Genomic DNA, 17,464 nt, shown 5'->3' on the forward strand with positions numbered 1-17,464 from the left:
TGCCCGGGATAAGACTCCTCGACAGAAGCCTGCTGGTCTCCTTCATCCTCTGCCTGTCCCCGAACAGCCTTGGTCTCTGATTGGTATGGACTTTATTACAGACTTACCCCCATCCCGTGGCAACACTGTTGTTTGGGTGGTCGTTGATCGATTTTCTAAGATGGCACATTTTATTCCTCTTCCTGGACTTCCTTCAGCGCCTCAGTTGGCAAAACAATTTTTTGTACACATTTTTCGTCTTCACGGATTGCCCACGCAGATCGTCTCGGATAGAGGCATCCAATTCGTGTCAAAATTCTGGAGGGCTCTCTGTAAACAACTCAAGATTAAATTAAACTTTTCTTCTGCTTATCATCCTTAATCCAATGGGCAAGTAGAAAGAATTAACCAGGTCCTGGGTGATTATTTACGGCATTTTGTTTCCTCCCGCCAGGATGACTGGGCAGATCTTCTACCATGGGCCGAATTCTCGTACAACTTCAGAGTCTCTGAATCTTCTTCCAAATCCCCATTTTTCGTGGTGTACGGCCGTCACCCTCTTCCCCCCCTCCCTACTCCCTTGCCCTCTGGTTTGCCCGCGGTGGATGAAATAACTCGTGATCTTTCCACCATATGGAAAGAGACCCAAAATTCTCTCTTACAGGCTTCTTCGCGCATGAAAAAGTTTGCCGATAAGAAAAGAAGAGCTCCCCCAATTTTTTCTCCCGGAGACAAGGTATGGCTCTCCGCTAAATATGTCCGCTTCCGTGTTCCCAGTTACAAATTGGGACCACGCTATCTTGGTCCTTTCAAAATCTTGTGCCAAATTAATCCTGTCTCTTACAAACTTCTTCTTCCTCCTTCTCTTCGTATTCCTAATGCCTTTCATGTCTCTCTTCTTAAACCACTCATCATCAACCGTTTCTCTCCTAAACTTATTTCTCCCACTCCTGTCTCCGGTTCTTCGGACATCTTTCCTGTAAAGGAGATACTGGCCTCCAAAAAGGTCAGAGGAAAAACCTTTTTTTTGGTTGACTGGGAGGGCTGTGGCCCTGAAGAGAGATCCTGGGAACCTGAGGACAATATCCTAGATAAAAGTCTGGTCCTCAGGTTCTCAGGGTCCAAGAAGAGGGGGAGACCCAAGGGGGGGGTACTGTTACGCCGAGCGCTCCGGGTCCCCGCTCCTCCCCGGAGCGCTCGCAACATCCTCGCTACGGCAGCGCCCCGGTCAGATCCACTGACCGGGTGCGCTGCGATACCGCCTCCAGCCGGGATGCGATTCGCGATGCGGGTGGCGCCCGCTCGCGATGCGCACCCCGGCTTCCGTACCTGACTCGCTCTCCCTCGGTCCTGTCCCGGCGCGCGCGGCCCCGCTCCCTAGGGCGCGCGCGCGCCGGGTCTCTGCGATTTAAAGGGCCACTGCGCCACTGATTGGCGCAGTGGTTCCAATTAGTGTGTTCACCTGTGCACTCCCTATGTATACCTCACTTCCCCTGCACTCCCTCGCCGGATCTTGTTGCCCTTGTGCCTAGTGAAAGCGTTCCCTTGTGTGTTCCTAGCCTGTGTTCCAGACCTCCTGCCGTTGCCCCTGACTACGATCCTTGCTGCCTGCCCCGACCTTCTGCTACGTCCGACCTTGCTTTTGTCTACTCCCTTGTACCGCGCCTATCTTCAGCAGTCAGAGAGGTTGAGCCGTTGCTAGTGGATACGACCTGGTTACTACCGCCGCAGCAAGACCATCCCGCTTTGCGGCGGGCTCTGGTGAACACCAGTAGTGACTTAGAACCGGTCCACTAGCACGGTCCACGCCAATCCCTCTCTGGCACAGAGGATCCACCTCCTGCCAGCCGGCATCGTGACAATATATATATATATATGCATAAATGTGATATAACAGGTACACTTTAAAGTTTATTATTTTTATTGCAGCAGCCCAGGCAGAGTACTCCTTTAATACTGTACTGTAATAAGGAAAAAAGAAAAATTTGCAAACCTAGTTTGAATACAATATGTGAACAGACCCTTAACTGACTGTCTTTGGACGACAATAACCAAGAGTAACAACCTAGCACTGAACGTACTGCAGTATAAAGGTTCCGCCTCAGAGAGTCGGCCTTGTGTATAATAGCCAGGACTGCCCGCTCCTTCCCCGTCCTTGTTTTCATCATTTAGTTTCTAGAAAAGGAAATAATCAATCTGGCAGAAAAACTGAAGACGTCGTATCCCGGGCGGCAGCGAGTGAAGGGACATTTGTCATTCACCCGGGAACAGACTTCAATCTGTAAATGTTTCTTTTTCGGCCTAGATCCTGTCTTCTCATTTCATCACTTGGGCAGGTGAGAACATATCTATCTGATTTAATTACTTTATCCGTCTCTTTTAAAGGAAAAAGTTTCTCTAAGTTTGTGCCGGGGATTGCAGATGGAGGCGGACACGAATATACCCTATACAGCGCTGCAGCTTATGTAGTTGTTATATCCAAAGTGACAGCATAAGTGTACAGAGAAACACCAACCTGGAACACAACACGTGACTTCTCGAGCAGGTAGGTTCTCATATTAGCACCAATAATGTGATATCTCTTGTCAAATCCTATCTGGATGTATTTCCCGAACCTGCTGCTGTTGTCATTCCGGGTGGTTTTGGCATTTCCAATGGCCTGCATGAACAAAAATATTACAGGTCAGTTTTAAGGTACAGTCACGATAAAATGTGGACAAGGTAAACAAATAATGTGAGGCTTTAAAGGGGTACTCAGGAGGAAAAATAATATTTTCAAATAATGCTGGAGAATTACACAGATTTTTAAAATACTTCTATGTAAAAATCTTAACCTTTCCAGTACTTATTAGCTGCTGCATGCTCCAGAGAAAGTTGAGTAGTTATTTCCAGTCTGACCACAGTGCTCTCTGCTGACATCTCTGTCCGTGTCAGGAACTATCCAGAGTAGGAACAAATGCCCATAGTGAATCTCTCCTGCTCTGGACAGTTTCTGACACAGACAGAGGTGTCAACAGAGAGCACTGTGGTCAGACAGAAAAGAACTACAGGGTGTCACTCTCTGGAGGACCTGTCCTGTCCTGCATCACAGAGACAATCTATTTATCATTCAGTCGTCATTACAAGTCATACAATAAAATAAAATCACACAAAGCATGACAGTACAATATACAGCACAGGTTCTCTAAGCTGTACACTATACCACATGCTACACTAACACTCTGCTCCATCACTCCTTTTCGAAGAAACAAAGTCGAAAAAACGAAAACACATTACAGTCTGTGATCAGAGAGGGGTGTGGGATCTAGGGGGGTAGGGAGGGGCGGATCACAGGGCCAAACTACTAGGCAAACATATAGGAAGGTAAGGGGAAGCAGAGGGGTGTTAGTCCTCTTCTTCATCAACGTCCAGACTGTCCAAGATGGAATAGTCTCTAAGCAAGCTGTGGATTGGGAAGTATATGTCCTCCCTGTTATAGATGAGGCTTTTACTGGCCAGCCATATAGCATCCTTAAAACAGATCATAAGGCGCCAGGCCTCCTGAATGGCCTCCACGTCCCCCAGGAAGAAGTCCATAAAGCACTGAATGGTCTTATAAGTTGTTCCTGGGTACCGAGTCTCTAAGTTCAAGTTCCAGGGCGTTCAATAGGCCCTGCGCAAAGGGGCACTGCCAAAAGATGTGCATAGATGTTTCCTCCACATAGGGGCACCTGGGGCAGTACCTGCTTTTGAGACAATCTATTGATATGAACTGGCACTGTGTAATACTTCATTTCACCTGCGGTGTCGCTGCAGGAAAACTGAACACTTACTGCCAGGTTTCCCTAAAGATCGCAGCTAAATTGTAACCGGTGATCAACTTGTTGTCAAGGGATTCTTACAACAAGTGAAGTATATCCAAAGCAGACAACCCCTTTAACCACTTAGGGACCCAGGGTGTACAGATACGCCCTGGAACTTAAATACCCAGGGCGTACCTGTACGCCCGTGGGAATTTCGGACCCCAACGCTAGCTGGGCGGGGACCGGGATGCCTGCTGAAATCATTCAGCAGGCATCTCGTGCAAACCCCTGGGGGTCAATTCAGACCGGCAATCTTCGGCAATTCCAGGTCATACGGGTCTCCGGTGACCCGGAAAATAAGAGGGATCGAGGCTGTCCTAGACACCCATGATACCCCTGAAGAGATAGGAGTAAGGTGGCAGGGGTGCCATCCCTCCAATCCCTGCTATTGGTTGGTCAGAAGAAACCGACCAATAGCAGATCGGGGGCGGGGGTGGGGGGGCTAAAATTCGATTTCCCCCTTTCTGCCCACCCACGGAAGTCAGGGCAGAACGGGGGAACTGATGTGTGACCGGCAGCGGCGGTGGAGGTCACTTAACCGCGGCAATCCCCTCCCTGGTGCGGCGATCCTATGACTGCAGAAGCCGGGAGTTGTTGCTTAGCAACATCTGGAGGGCTACAGTTTGGAGACCACTATTCAGTGGTCTCTAAACTGCAGTCCTCCAGATGTTGCAAAACTACAATTCCCAGCATCTGGAGGGCCACAGTTTGGAGATCACTGTGCAGTGGTTTCTGAATCGTGGCCCTCTAAATCTTGCAAAACTACATCTCCCAGCATGCACAAACAGAAAACGTCTGTCTCGCCATGCTGGGAGTTGTACTTGCCTACCTCTAGCTGTTGTATAACTACATCTCCCAGCATGCCCTTCGGTGATCAGTACATGCTGGGAGTTGTAGTTTTGCAACACCTGGAGGCACACTGGTTGGAAAATACTGAATTAGGTAACAGAACCTAACTGAAGGTTTTCCAACCAGTGTGCCTCCAGCTGTTGCAAAATTACAACTCCCAGCATGCACGGTCTGTCAGTGCATGCTGGGAGTTGTAGTTTTGCAACAGCTGGAGGTTGGGACCCCCCCATGTTAATGTACAGGGTACAATCACACAGGCGGGTTTACAGTGAGTTTCCTGCTTCAAGTTTGAGCTGTGGCAAATTTTCTGCCCAGCAGTGCAAACTCAGTGGGATACTAACCGTAAACCCGCCCATGTAATCTAAAAACACTACACTACACAAAATAAAGGGTAAAACACTACATATACACCCTATTACACTGTCCCCCCCCCCCCAATAAAAATGAAAAACGTATCGTACGGCAGTGTTTACAAAATGGAGCCTCCAGCTGTTGCAAAACAAAAACTCCCAGCATTTTCGGACAGCCAAGTTTAGCAACAGCTGGGGGGCTCCCTGTTTGTGAATCACTGGCGTGGAATACCCCTATGTCCACCCCTATGCAATCCCTAATTTAGTCCTCAAATGCGCATGGCGCTCTCTCAGTTCGGAGCCCTGTCGTATTTCAAGGAAACAGTTTAGGGCCAAATATGGGGTATCTCCGTACTCGGGAGAAATTGCGTTACAAATTTTGGGGGGCTTTTTCTCCTTTTACCCCTTATGAAAAGGAAAAGTTAGGGGCTACACCAGTATAAGTTAGTGTAAAAAAATAAAAAAAAATTTACACTAACATGCTGGTGTTGCCCCATACTTTTTTGTGACGTGTGTCTCGGGAACCGCCCATTTTAGAAGAGGTTTGCTATGGGGATTTGCTTCTAAACTGGGCGGTTCCCGAGACAGGTGTCATCAGAGAGCACTTAGACAGAAAAGAACAACCTTAACTTCAGAAGCTCATAAGTACTGTAAGGAGAAAGATTTTTTAATAGAAGTAATTTACAAATCTGTTTAACTTTCTGGAGCCAGTTGATATATAAAAAATATGTTTTTTCCTGGATAACCCCTTTAATGCATAAAGTGACAGTGGTCAGATGGCCGGGTCCTTAAGGTGAAAATGGGTTTGGTCCTTAAGAGGTTAAAGTCCATCTGCCACACATTGGAGTAGGGCTTTACAAGTATAATCCAGATGTACCTTTATCCAGCATTTAGGGTGCTTTATATCCATTAAAAAAAAAGGTTTTATGAGGCATGCAGGGTGCCTGCTCCTCTTACTGATTGACACACAGGACTTGTCTGCCTGCGTAGTTGTCACGCGTATGTGGAGCCAATGGGGGAGATTCATCAAAACTTGCGCAGAGAAAAGGTTGGCCAGTTGCCCATAGCAACCATCAGCGATCTGACTGTTTGCTATGGGTAACTGGTCGACTTTTCCTCAGCACAAGTTTTGATAAATCTCCCCCAATGTGTTTTATGGCGCACATGCGTTGAGTCTGCGAGTGATTCAGAACTTCTCCCTGCGCATGCGTCATCATAGCTAGAGGAAAAGAGCTTACTCACTATATGCCTCTATTGACAGCACACAGGACAACCACACGGGGCCACCACTGGCATACCGGCCCTGTGTGACACTCATGAGGAGGAGTGGGTGTGACGTAAGCGAGGAAAGCATAGCGGACCCCAGCCCCTGCCTCTCAGACACTCCTGGGAAAGATTTTAGGGCATGCTGCCGAATCTCAACACGTCTAGATGTTTAGAGGAGTTAGATATATACATATGAGATAGATAGATAGATATGAGATAGATAGATAGATATGAGATAGATAGATAGATATGAGATAGATAGATAGATATGAGATAGATAGATAGATATGAGATAGATAGATAGATATGAGATAGATAGATAGATATGAGATAGATAGATATGAGATAGATAGATATGACATAGATAGATGATAGATAGATATGAGATAGATAGATGATAGATAGATATGAGATAAATAGATGATAGATAGATATGAGATAAATAGATATGAGATAGATAGATATGAGATAGATATGAGATAGATATGAGATAGATAGATAGATATGAGATAGATAGATATGAGATAGATAGATAGATATGAGATAGATATGAGATAGATATGAGATAGATATGAGATAGATAGATAGATATGAGATAGATAGATATGAGATAGATAGATAAGAGATAGATAAGAGATAGATATGAGATAGATAGATAAGAGATAGATAAGAGATAGATAGATATGAGATAGATAGATATGAGATAGATAGATAGATAGATATGAGATAGATAGATAGATACATCACACTGCAAAATACATATGACACAAGTTCCATGTCCATGCTCTGTATACATTGTGCTCCTCTCACAGCCCGGGGCAATGCTCCATACAAAGCTGAGCCTGTTCCAGCCTGAGAATAAAGATGATATCACAGAACTCCATTCAGGTCCTAGTAACCTGAGAAATGGAGCTTCTATCAGTCGTCTTTCCTGTATGTGACCAAATAACAGACTAGTCGAACCTACCCAGGACCAGCATTATTAGTATACAGCAGTGCTCCCTAACCAGGGTGCCTCCAGCTGTTGCAAAACTGCAGCTCCCAGCATGCCCGGAAACGGCTGTCTGGCCATGCTGGGAGTTATAGTTTTGCAAAAACTGGAGGCAGATGGTTGGGAAAAACACTGGTACACAGATTCATTCCAGCTACAGGTGACATACTACCCTAAGGCTGTCTCTTGCTTTGTCCATCCAACCATTGCAATATAATTGGGGGGGTGATAAATGACCAGTTACACCAGACATTACTGAACAGCCACCCAGCAATCATCCAGGGTACTGAAGACAGGGGGATGGACACTGGATTACAGATCACAGCCCTTTTACTGCACGGTGGCCTTAATTCTTCATCAAGATATTATGGCAGTATTGTGTACCCCTGACACCCCAGTGACAACACTTCCTGACCTGTGACAGTTCAGCCTTGTCAGAGGAACCGTATGTGGATCCAAGCCCCTCTCTCTGTCTGAGATGCCATGTGACAAAAACCCGCAATCCTGGCATTTGGTATTTTTTTTCCCCATAAATATTGTTCACGGTACAGGATCAGTAATGGCATATTTTAATAGTTTTGACAATTCCACACAAATTCCGTTTAGCAATTCCTCCTGAACGGAATTGCGGAATTTCGCCAGAATTCCATTGGAATTTGTGTCCTCAAAGGAAATCCGCCAAAATTCAAGCTCTATTAAAGGATTCCCCCACGGAATTGTGCAAAATATAAGACTGGTCTTCGATTTTTGAAAAATGCGCAGAGGGGCTTTTCTACGGCAGAATTTCCGGTGGAATATTTACACGGAATTCCGCATGATAATTCCGCCATCTTAGCATAGCTTTAGTCCTCTGAGGGAACCTGTATGATCCACCATTTTTCTTTTCGTATAAAAAATTTAATAAAGATTATTAAAGGGGAATTCCAGGAAAACATTTTTTTTATATATATCAACTGGCTCCAGAAAGTTGAACAGATTTGTAAATTAAATACAAAAAGGGGCACGTACGTGTACTCACCGCAAAGTAGAGACAATCAGATGAAAAGGTCCGGTAACAGGGTGCCGGGTCTCGGCATTGGCGCTGGCGTGTGGCGCTCGGAGGCTACTCTGGCAGTTTCGCACGTAAGTGCGTGCTTCTTCCGGCCTCAAGGCCGGAAGAAGCAAGCACTTACGTGCGAAACTGCCAGAGTAGCCTCCGAGCGCCACACGCCAGCGCCGATGCCGAGACCCGGCACCCCGTTACCGGACCTTTACATCGGATTGTCTCTACTTGCCCCTTTTTGTATTTACTTTGGATACTTCATACTATTGTATGTGCACCCCGCAGAAGACACTGATACAGGTCACCGAGGACCGTTCTACTGATATAAGGTGATATTGTTCCTAAGAGTGCTCTCCCCTTTTCTGCTGCATTTGTAGATTTGTAAATTACTTCTATTAAAAAAATCTTAATCCTTTCAGTACTTATGAGCTGCTGAAGTTGAGTTGTTCTTTTCTGTCTAAGTGCTTTCTGATGAAACCTGTCTCGGGAACCGTCCAGTTTAGAAGCAAATCCCCATAGCAAACCTATTCTACTCTGCGCAGTTCCCGAGACAAGCAGAGATGTCAGTAGAGAGCACTGTTGCCAGACAGAAAACAACAACTCAACTTCAGCAGCTGATAATTATTGAAAGGCTTCAGATTGTTTAATAGAAGTAATTTACAAATCTGTTTAACTTTTTGGAGCCAGTTGATAGAATTATTTTTTTTTTCCTGGAATACCCCTTTAACAATAAAAATAGGGATAAAGGAAACATATACACATACAAATATTAATAAAAATACTTAAATATATAAGAAAAAAAGGCAGATAAATGAATCAGAACAATTTAATTAAACTCATGTCCTGTGGTTAGCGGCAGCTCAGGAAGGAGTTTTAGGATCCTGTGGTTACACAGACTGGCAAATTTTATAGAAGACGCTTTCTTGCTGAGTCAGACGGGCCCTGGGTAACTACTGCGACGCGTCACAATATTACCTAATTACTTTACATCTATTTCTATTACAAAGTAATATGGAAGTTTTATGGAAATATGTTTGCTGTCAATAAATTAAAACAGGAAGACAAAGAAGGAGAGATAAGTAACTACTTATATACGGGAGTGGGATCCGGACGGTTATCTCTAATTCTGCCAAAAAAAGCAGTTAATGAAGTACACCAGCCAAAGTTAAAGGGGTTATCCAGGAAAAAACTTATATATATATATATATATATATATATATATCTCAACTGGCTCCAGAAAGTTAAACAGATTTGTAAATTACTTCTATTAAAAAATCTTAATCCTTTCAGTACTTATGAGCTTCTGAAGTTAAGGTTGTTCTTTTCTGTCTAAGTGCTCTCTGATGACACCTGTCTCGGGAAACGCCCAGTTTAGAAGCAAATCCCCATAGAAAACCTCTTCTAAAATGGGCGTTTCCCGAGACATGTGTCATCAGAGAGCACTTAGACAGAAATGAACAACCTTAACTTCAGAAGCTCATAAGTACTGAAAGGATTAAGATTTTTTTTAATAGAAGTAATTTACAAATCATTTTAACTTTCTGGAGCCAGTTGATATATATGAAAAAGTTTTTTCCTGGAATACCCCTTTAACTTATCCCCTATCCACAGGATAAGGGGATAAGTAGCTGATCCCAGGGAGTCCGACTGCTGGGACCCTCGTGACCTTTCGGGCGGGACCCCGGCCCTCTCACTGAGGAGCTCTATTGATTTCTATAGGAGTGCGCATGTGTGCGGAGTGCTGTACTTGGGTCTTTTTGGTGCTCCCATAGAAATGAATGGAGCGCCAGGTCCCAGCCCACAGATTATTGGGGGGGGGGGGGGGGCTATCAGCTACTTCTCTTCTATTCTGTGGATAGGGGATAAGTTTATTTTTGCCATAGTGCTCCTTTAAAATAAATTGTGGACTATGGACTACAATACTACGCAATAACGTATACTGTAAATATACGGTTTTGAAAAAATAAACTGTGGCAGGACCCATTTTTTTTATTCCGCAAAAAAAACGGACTGAACCGCAACCGTGCTAAACCGTACAACACTGTGTTCAAATTTTTAGCATTGTTTCTCAATGCTGGTCTATGCTCATAAAAAAATATGGTTCTAAACAGTTTGAATGATATAAACCCGTATACGTTCGCCCTATACATAAACCGTGACTCAGCTCCCACTAAAGTGAAAGGGAGTGGATCGGCAGGAAAAAAAGAAATGAAAGAAAATGCAGTAAACGCCTAAGCTTCCTCTTGTGGTCGTTGCAGGCAGACATAACTATTATTTTTTTTTACCTCAATGTCTATGCAGGTCTTTTCAATGGAGGAAATTTTAACCCCTTAACAACACATAATGTTTTTTTTCATCATTTTGGCTATAAAAGGGTACTCCTCCCCTAGACTTCTTATCCTCTATCCCTTTGGATAAGGGATAACATGTCTGATCATGGCCATCATGCCCCCTCCCATAGACTTGCATTGAAGGGGCGTGACTTGATGTCACTAGGGGGCATGGCCGTGACGTCCGGAGCCCCCGATGCGGCACCCAGAGTTCTAAACGAATACTGGGTGCTGCACAGATATCGCAGGGGTCCCTCAGATCGTGGGGGTCCATCTCCTGCCCAGCACCCTGGTGGCTCCCCATGCACAGAGCTGTGACTACCACGCAGCGGTGGCCGACATGCATCTCTATGGGAGAGCCGGAGATACACATGTACTGCTCTTCAGCTCTCCCATAGAAATGCATGGAGGGCATGTCGGCGGGCAAACTTTTCCTAAATTTTCCTTAACTGGATAATGCCTTTAAGGGTGTATGGAGTGGTCTCTCCATACCAGTCAGTTCCTTAGAGGGCCTCCGCTAATGGCATGCAGGGAACGATTGCTGTATCTGCTATTCAACCGTTTAAATGCCTCTGTCTAAACTGACAATGGCATATAAACAGCCATACTGAATGGAATTTGTGGTGCAGTGGTTCAGATCAGCTCCTCGCAACTTGATGACGTGGAGCTGATCCACTGTCATAGCAGCCCATGGCCTTTTCTAGGCCTCCATGGCTGCCAGGACTCTGCTACTAACAAAAAGAAACGAAAAGATTGAAATTTTCTGGGTCCTTATAGGGTTAAATGATCTGGTAGAGCCTAGTTGTATGAAAATGAATGACTGATGTATTTATCTACAAACAGATGACTTCATAATGAAATTGACAGTCCAGCTGCCCATTATCTGCGCTGCTAGCCTCATGCAGGATGCCACACCTATGATAATGGTAAATAGTGCCAGGGTTCATTTTCTATTTCTGGAATGGAAATCATAGTCATGTGCTTTTGATCAGGATTAAACTGATAAGTATTTCTAGGCTACTAGTGAGTATATATAGGTCACATTTATTTATAGGAAGGGTTGTCTTGTGGAGACAGCGATCAGCTGATTGCCCAAAATTATTCAGAGTAACTCACTTAAGTGTTTAACGCATAGCTGTCATTTTAGGATAAGCTAGTGTTTCCAACCAGGGTGTCTCCAGCTGTTTCAAAACTACAACTCCAAGCATGCCCGGACAGACAAAGGCTGTCCGGGCATGCTGGGGGTTGTAGCTTTGCAACATCTGGAGACACCCTGGTTGGAAAACACTGGGATAAGCTGTTGTGCATGTACATGAGGCGAAGCAATATTTCTGCCCTTTATATAAATTTAGTGACAAAAAAATATACTGCACCAAGGAGAAGTTGTTGTGTTACGTTATACGTGATGACAATATTGGAAGAAAAGGGATAAGTAAACTGGGGAAAACTGTACAAACTGTGAGAGGAGGCTCTAGTATCTTGATGGTAGCCTCTAGCCTGGATTCAAGATTAGATACGGTTAGGATACATGGAGGTATACAGGTCCTGTATAGCATCTTGTGTCACATTTGCCTACAGATGTTACAGGGGTGTGTAATGAAGACACAGAGGTGTGTAATGAAGGTGCCACCTGTGTCTGAATGGTGAACAAAGAAACTGGGAGCTGCTCATACTTGGCGGATCAATCAATCCTCTCTACTGACGGTCTGTGGAGACTGTGGAAACTATCCTTTATGATGTCTTCCACATACTGCACACAAAGAGAATATTTATATATATATATATATATATATATATATATATACTAGCTGAGTACCCGGCATTGCCCGGTTTTCCTTCCTAATCCTTGTTGGGGAGGAAAATAAACAAAGGAGGAAGCTTTTGACTTCATATCCCGACCTCCTATCCCATCTTCCTATCTTGACCTCCTTTCCCGACCTTCTATACAGTCCTCCTATCCCGACCTCCTATCTCGACCTCCTATCTCGACCTCCTATCCTGTCCTCCTATCCCGTCCTCCTATCCCCACCTCCTATCCTGTCCTCTAATCTCGACCTCCTATCCCGACCTCCTTTCCCGTCCTAATATCTCGACCTCCTATCCAGACCTCCTATCCCGTCCTCATATCCCGTCCTCCTATCTCGACCTCCTATCCCAACTTCCTATCCAGACCTCCTATCCGTCCTCCTATCCCGACCTCCTATCCCGACCTCCTTTCCCGTCCTCATATCTCGACCTCCTATCTTGACCTCCTATCCCATCCTCCTATCTCGACCTCCTATCTTGACCTCCTATCCCATCCTCCTATCTCGACCTCCTATCCTGACCTCTTATCCCGTCCTCCTATCCTGACCTCCTTTCCCGTCCTCATATCTCGACCTCCTATCTTGACCTCCTATCCCGTCCTCCTATCCCGACCTCCTATCCCGACCTCCTATCTAGACCTCCTATCCCGACATCCTATCCCGACAGCCTATCCCGACCTCCTATCCCGACCTCATTTCTCGTCCTCATACCTCGTCCTCCTATCCCGACCTCCCATCCCATCCTCATATCCTGACTCGTAATATGTGTAACAGGTATTGAAATATCTCCAGCCTAACGGAAATTAGATGGGAACATACATTTCCCATTGATTTGCATGGGACTTTAAAAAAAAAAAAAACCCTGACCCTCACAAATGGGGGTAGTTAAGGGTTAAATTAACTATCCTATATTTTAAGTGGATATATAAGTAACTTGTGACCAAGTATTATCGAAATATCTCCAGCCATTTGGAAGTTATGCAGTAACATATTTCCCGTAGACTTGCATGGGACATTAAACATAAGCCCCGCCCCTGGCAAATGGGGGTGAGTAAGGGTTAAATCACCTATCTTATGTTTGTTGTTGACATATAAGTAACATGTGTGCCAAGTTTCATGTTAATATCTTTAGCCGTTTGAAAGTTTTTGTGGAACATACACACATACATATATACACATATACATACATATATACATACATACACACACACAAACATACACACATATACATACACACATATACATACACACACACATTGAGTTTTATATACATATACTAGCTGAGTACCCGGCGTTGCCCGGTTTTTCCTTCCTAATCCTTTTTGGGGAGGAAAATAAACAAAGGAGGAAGCTTTTGACTTCATATGCAGTCCTCATATATTGTTGTCATATCCCGACCCCACATCTCGATCTCCTGTCCCGACCTCCTATACCGTCCTCCTATCCCGACCTCCTTTCCCGTCCTCATATCTTGACCTCCTATCTTGACCTCCTATCCCGACCTCCTATCCCGTCCTCCTATCCCGACCTCCTATCCCGACCTCCTATCCCGACCTCCTATCCCGACCTCCTATCCCGACCTCCTATCCCGACCTCCTATCCCGACCTCCTATGCCGTCCTCCTACCCCGTCCTCCTACCCCGACCTCCTACCCCGACCTCCTATCCCGACCTCCTATCCCGACCTCCTATCCCGACCTCCTATCCAGACCTCCTATCCAGACCTCCTATCCAGACCTCCTATCCAGACCTCCTATCCAGACCTCCTATCCAGACCTCCTATCCAGACCTCCCATCCCGACCTCCCATCCCGTCCTCATATCCTGACTCGTAATATGTGTACCAGGTATTGAAATATCTCCAGCCTAACGGAAATTAGATGGGAACATACATTTCCCATTGATTTGCATGGGACTTAAAAAAAATAAAAAACCTGACCCTCACAAATGGGGGTAGTTAAGGGTTAAATTAACTATCCTATATTTTAAGTGGACATATAAGTAACATGTGACCAAGTATTATCGAAATATCTCCAGCCATTTGGAAGTTATGCAGTAACATATAGTTCCCATAGACTTGCATGGGACTTTAAACATAAGCCCCGCCCCTGGCAAATGAGGGTGAGTAAGGGTTAAATCACCTATCCTATGTTTGTTGTTGACATATAAGTAACATGTGTGCCAAGTTTCATGTTAATATCTTTAGCCGTTTGAAAGTTTTTGTGGAACATACATACATACATACATACACATATACATACATATATACAAACTTACATACACACGTTGAGTTTTATATATATAATTCTGCATCACTCCAAGATACGTGCAGTAACAGCTAAATTTATTAGCCTGACGACATAGCGAAGTTTCGGCTGCCCACTTGCAGCCTTTCCCAAGCTTAACATCAGTGATACTAGCATAGTATTTATACATGTGGTAGACATTCATCAATTAATTCACATAATAGATACATAGTGCGATAAACATCATAAAATGTCATGAATCTCAAAGAGAATCATTTCTTAGAAAGTGCTTAGCATATATGTCAGGAGGTTACTAGTGCATAAAGTGCTATAGGTGTTTAACATCCTGACAAGGTGCATATTTTTAAATATAATAACCATAATTGTGTACAGAATTAATAAGGAGGAAGGCGGAGCATATATACATGAATTGCCGGGCATAACAGTTTAGACTGTAATGGCGCAGGATGCTGCTTCCGATCCCCGGCGTTCCACGCCGTCCTGTGTGTGATGCCTTTCTTTGTATGTGATGGATGGAAACTGGATTTATGTAGATAGCTGGATCGGTCTGTGGGTTTTCTGTATACAGACGTTTGTAGTGTGTTCCTGTTTATTGTGAAAGTAGTGTCCAGGAAGTTCACACTTTCTGTAGAGAAGTCCATTTTGAGTTTGATAGATGGATTGAATGTGTTAAAGGCATCATGAAACTTTCTGAGTTTTTCTTTTCCTTCTGTCCAAATGATGAAAATATCATCAATGTAACGGTAGTATCTGTAGGGTTTGTGAAGTTGTGTGTCTAGAAATTGTTGTTCAAGGTCAGCCATGAATAGGTTGGCATATTGTGGTGCCATCCTTGTCCCCATTGCAGTGCCCATCATTTGCCTTTAACACATTCAATCCATCTATCAAACTCAAAATGGACTTCTCTACAGAAAGTGTGAACTTCCTGGACACTACTGTCACAATAAACAGGAACACACTACAAATGTCTGTATACAGAAAACCCACAGACCGATCCAGCTATCTACATAAATCCAGTTTCCATCCATCACACACAAATAAATGCATCATATACAGCCAACCTACCTGGTACCATCGCATCTGCTCCAATCCTGATGACAGAGACCTGCACCTACAAACACTGTCTGAGTAATTCATACGAAAAGGATACAAACCAAGGACCATCAATAGGAAAATACACTCCACCCTTCAAACACCACGGGAACACCTGCTACAATACAGAGAGATACAACCATCACCACGCGTACCACTGGTAGCCACATACAATCCGGCCCTTGAAGAAATACGAAAAATTATCAAGGACCTACAGCCGATATTGGCGGAAGATGAGATACTAAAAGAAATCTTCCCTGAACCTCCCATCTTGGCCTTCAGACAACCACACAATTTAAAACAAAAGCTGGTCAGCCAAAAATTACCTACAGAAAGAACAGACAGAGACAATGGGACCAAACCCTGCACCAAACCTCGCTGTAAACTCTGCCAACATATCTGCACCAAGATGGAAGCCACCCACAACAACAAGACATATAACATTAGGGGACTATACTCCTGCACATCCCCAAATGTGGTCTACATGATACAATGCACCAAGGGTGACATGGGATGCTACATTGGTGAAACCAGACAGAAACTCAACGAAAGGACGAACCTACACAGACATTGCATCATCCGCCATAAAGAAAATGACTACTGCACCCCAGTTGGACACCATTTTACCCAAACAGGCCACTCCATACATGACCTTACAGTCAAGATACTGAGAGGGAACTTCAACAACACACAAGAGAGAAAGACATTTGAAGCCAAAATGATACTGTTTTTTGACTCGAAAAACAGGGGACTCAATGTGGATTTGAGCTTCTTATCTCATTATCAAAATGTCTTATAACCTGTACTGGATTCTCTTATAACCTGCACTGTGTTCTCTTTTACATCTCACTATGTCCTGCTTAAAGGAGTAGTCCAGTGGTGATTCAGTGGTGAGCAACTTATCCCCTATCCTAAGGATAGGGGATAAGTTGCAGATCGCGGGGGGTCCGACCCCTGGGGCCCCCTGCGATCTCCTGTACGGAGCCCCGACAGCCCGCTGGAAGGGGGCGTGTCGACCTCCGCACGAGGCGGCGGCCGACACGCCCCCTCAATACAACTCTATGGCAGAGCCGAAGCGCTGCCTTCGGCAATCTCCGGCTCTGCCATAGAGATGTATTGAGGGGGCGTGTCGGCTGCCGCCTCGTGCGGGGGTCGACACCCGCTATCTCGGCGGAGAGCCGGGGCCCCGTACAGAGAGATCGCAGGGGGCCCCAGCGGTCGGACCCCCCGCGATCTCAAACTTATCCCCTATCCTTAGGATAGGGGATAAGTTTTTCACCACTGGACTACCCCTTTAATTCCCAGTCTCTCCCCTGCTCCCCCTCCCTCCCCCTTTTTCTCATTCTTATCTATTTAGTCTATGTTCCTATAGCAGGACAATTTATGGCCCATCTTAGTGTGAATTCTCCACATCTATTGTCTTAACCCCTGCATATTTGTGAGATGTAACCTGTGTCTTCTGCTTGTGAGCTTAGATTTGCTTTGGACTTGATAAAGGGAGGAATCCTGAAAGCTTGTCTATACAAAATGCTGTTAGTCCAATAAAAAAGGTATTACAAGATACTGCAACATTTTATGATTTGCATCTGCATCACTGGACTAATACGGCTACTCAAATTTACTATATATATATATTATATGCGTGTGTGTGTG

General features: G+C 44.7%; 1 protein-coding gene across 4 annotated transcripts in view; it reads right to left on the minus strand.

The window, feature by feature from the left end:
- MYO5B (myosin VB) overlaps nucleotides 1-17,464 on the minus strand; it is a 305,150-nt gene that overhangs the window by 140,859 nt on the left and 146,827 nt on the right. For all 4 annotated transcript variants that reach the window (XM_056543990.1, XM_056543976.1, XM_056543998.1 and 1 more), the window contains one exon: nucleotides 2,495-2,638. In XM_056543990.1, coding sequence (XP_056399965.1) covers nucleotides 2,495-2,638 — 144 coding nt within the window. The remainder of the gene's footprint in view (nucleotides 1-2,494; nucleotides 2,639-17,464) is intronic.

This window comes from Hyla sarda, chromosome 1 (assembly GCF_029499605.1).
Source record: "Hyla sarda isolate aHylSar1 chromosome 1, aHylSar1.hap1, whole genome shotgun sequence".
Classification (NCBI taxonomy): domain Eukaryota; kingdom Metazoa; phylum Chordata; class Amphibia; order Anura; family Hylidae; genus Hyla; species Hyla sarda.